The following is a 2,500-nucleotide window of genomic DNA, read 5'->3' as shown; positions in this document are numbered from 1 at the left end:
ACCTCCACAGTGTTCTTCTTCATCATCACCTGCTTTCATCTCGCGGAACACTATCATCGCTCCCTCAAGTAGGCTCGGGGCTACACCTGACTATGTAGCCTCGGGTGGGGGGCTACACCTGACTATCTAATAGGGGGAAGGGGCTACAGGTGACTATATTGTGAAGGGTCAGGGGGCTAAATTTGACTGTCAATAGTAGCCGCGGGGGAGACATGTACTGTATCCAACTCTTTGTTGATCGTAGCGAACACCTTATATATCTGCTCCTTGTAGATGTGTTTTGGTTGTTCCTCTCTGTCTCTGTCTCTCTCTTTCTGTCTGTCTCTGTCTCCGTTTGTCTGTCTCTGTCTCCGTTTGTCTGTCTCTGTCTCTCTATTTCTGTCTGTGTCTGTCTCTCTATTTCTGTCTGTGTCTGTCTCTCTATTTCTGTCTGTGTCTGTCTGTTTCTCTCTCTCTCTCTCTCTCTCTCTCTCTCTCTCTCTCTCTCTCTCTCTCTCTCTCTCTCTCTCTCTCTCTCTCTCTCTCTCTCTCTCTCTCTCTCTCTCTCTCTCTCTCTCTCTCTCTCTCTCTCTCTCTATCTATCTATCTCTGTTTTTCCCTCACAGTCTTTTAAGTGATATCTCTTGCAAAACAAACTGTTGTGTGATGCATCGTGTTTGAGATGAATAGCAATTCAATTAGCATAGTTTTTATATGTTGTTATAATTTAGGTGAAAAGTATGTTGTCGTGGTATTCGAACCCAGGTATAAATGCTTGTTTTAGATTCATTACTACCTGTAGTTTACCTGCAGATGGTTCCAAGAGTTCTTCTTCTACAAGAATTTGGAGAAATAGACGGGAAAAACTTTTACAGAATTTAAGAAGAAATATTAAAAGAGACAAAGAGATTGGTTATCATTCCTTACAATTTTTAATATTAGGAAAGGCGTTGCCCAGGAGATAAAGGAAACACACACAGGGGGGCCTCGTGACTGAGTGGACAGCGTTCGGAGGTCGTAGTCCTCAGGGTCTGAGTTTGACTTCGGGTCAAGAAACAAAGAAATGGCCTGAGTTTCTTTCACCCTGAAGTCCCTGTTCATCTAGCAGTAAATAGGTACCTGGGAGTTCGACAGCTGCTACGGGCTGCTTCCTGGTGTGTGTGTGTGTGGGTGTGTGTTAGAGAGAAATATATGTAGTAGACATAATAGAAGAAAAATAAATTGGTTAGAAAGGCGGGGTCCAGGAGCTAATAGCTCATTCTGCAGGCACAAATAGTAAATATACACACACACACACACACACACACACACACACACACACACACACACACACACACACACACACACACACACACACACACACACACACACACACACACACACACACACACACACACACACACACACACACACACACACACACACATATACGGAGACGTCCCGTTCAAGTCTGAATTTTTCTAATCAGTCAAATTTAATTAGGATTTATTTATTATCTTAGATAACACGAATAAATATTTGGTAAATTTATTTTGAATCATCCGTGTAACTCTAATCTCAGAGACGTTATTTGTCAAATTTTCTTTTGTGTTTTGGTATTCAATTATTGCATTGTTACCGTTGCTGGTGTTAGAGCAGAGTGGTCTAGTCAAACGTTAGTGGTTTGGTCAAACGTTAATGATCTTCTCAAACGTTAATGATCTTGTCAAATGTTTCTAGGTGTTGTGATGAGTCACTTGGAATTTGAGGTAAATTAGAGTGCTTTAATGTTTTCTGTTTCATTTTGAAGCTAGCATTTCACTTCGTAATGTGTGTGTGTTTACTATTTGTCTTTACTATTTGTGTCTGCAGAATCGAGCTATTAGCTCTTGGACCCCGCCTTTCTAACCAATCTATTTTTCCTATACTTATTATGTCTACTACATATATTTCTTTCTAAAACACACACACACACACATCCCCAGGAAGCAGTCCCGTAGCAGCTGTCTAACTCCCATTTACGTATTCACTGCTTAGGTGAACAGAGGCATTAGGGTGAAATAAACTCGGCCCATTTGTTTCCGCCGTCGCCGGGGAGCGATCCCCGGATCCTAGGAATACGAATCTCGAACGCTGTCCACTCAGCCGTCAGGCCCCTGTATATGTGAGTGTATGTCTGTGAGTGTGCATGCGTGCGTGCGTGCGTGTGTATTAACCCACAAGGGTATGGGCGCAATACGAGAGAGAAAGAGAGAGAGAGAGAGAGAGAGAGAGAGAGAGAGAGAGAGAGAGAGAGAGAGAGAGAGAGAGAGAGAGAGAGAGAGAGAGAGAGAGAGAGAGAGAGAGAGAGAGAGAGAGAGAGAGAGAGAGAGAGAGAGAGAGAGAGAGAGAGAGAGAGAGAGAGAGAGAGAGAGAGAGAGAGAGAGAGAGAGAGAGAGAGAGAGAGAGAGAGAGAGAGAGAGAGAGAGAGAGAGAGAGAGAGAGAGAGAGAGAGAGAGAGAGAGAGAGAGAGAGAGAGAGAGAGGAGAGAGAGAGAGAGAGA

General features: G+C 43.4%; 1 protein-coding gene across 1 annotated transcript in view; it reads left to right on the top strand.

Moving 5' to 3' along the window:
- LOC123747453 (uncharacterized) overlaps window positions 1–1,385 on the top strand; it is a 12,823-nt gene extending 11,438 nt beyond the window's left edge. Inside the window, exon 5 of the mRNA XM_069300166.1 lies at window positions 1–1,385. This exon is cut by the window's left edge and continues 66 nt beyond it. Within this exon, the coding sequence (XP_069156267.1) occupies window positions 1–72 (72 nt within the window). The 3' untranslated portion in view covers window positions 73–1,385.
- Window positions 1,386–2,500: the final 1,115 nt, after the last annotated feature.

This window comes from Procambarus clarkii, chromosome 43 (genome assembly GCF_040958095.1).
Source record: "Procambarus clarkii isolate CNS0578487 chromosome 43, FALCON_Pclarkii_2.0, whole genome shotgun sequence".
In the NCBI taxonomy this organism is placed as follows: domain Eukaryota; kingdom Metazoa; phylum Arthropoda; class Malacostraca; order Decapoda; family Cambaridae; genus Procambarus; species Procambarus clarkii.
This window is presented reverse-complemented; position numbering and strand designations above follow the sequence as displayed.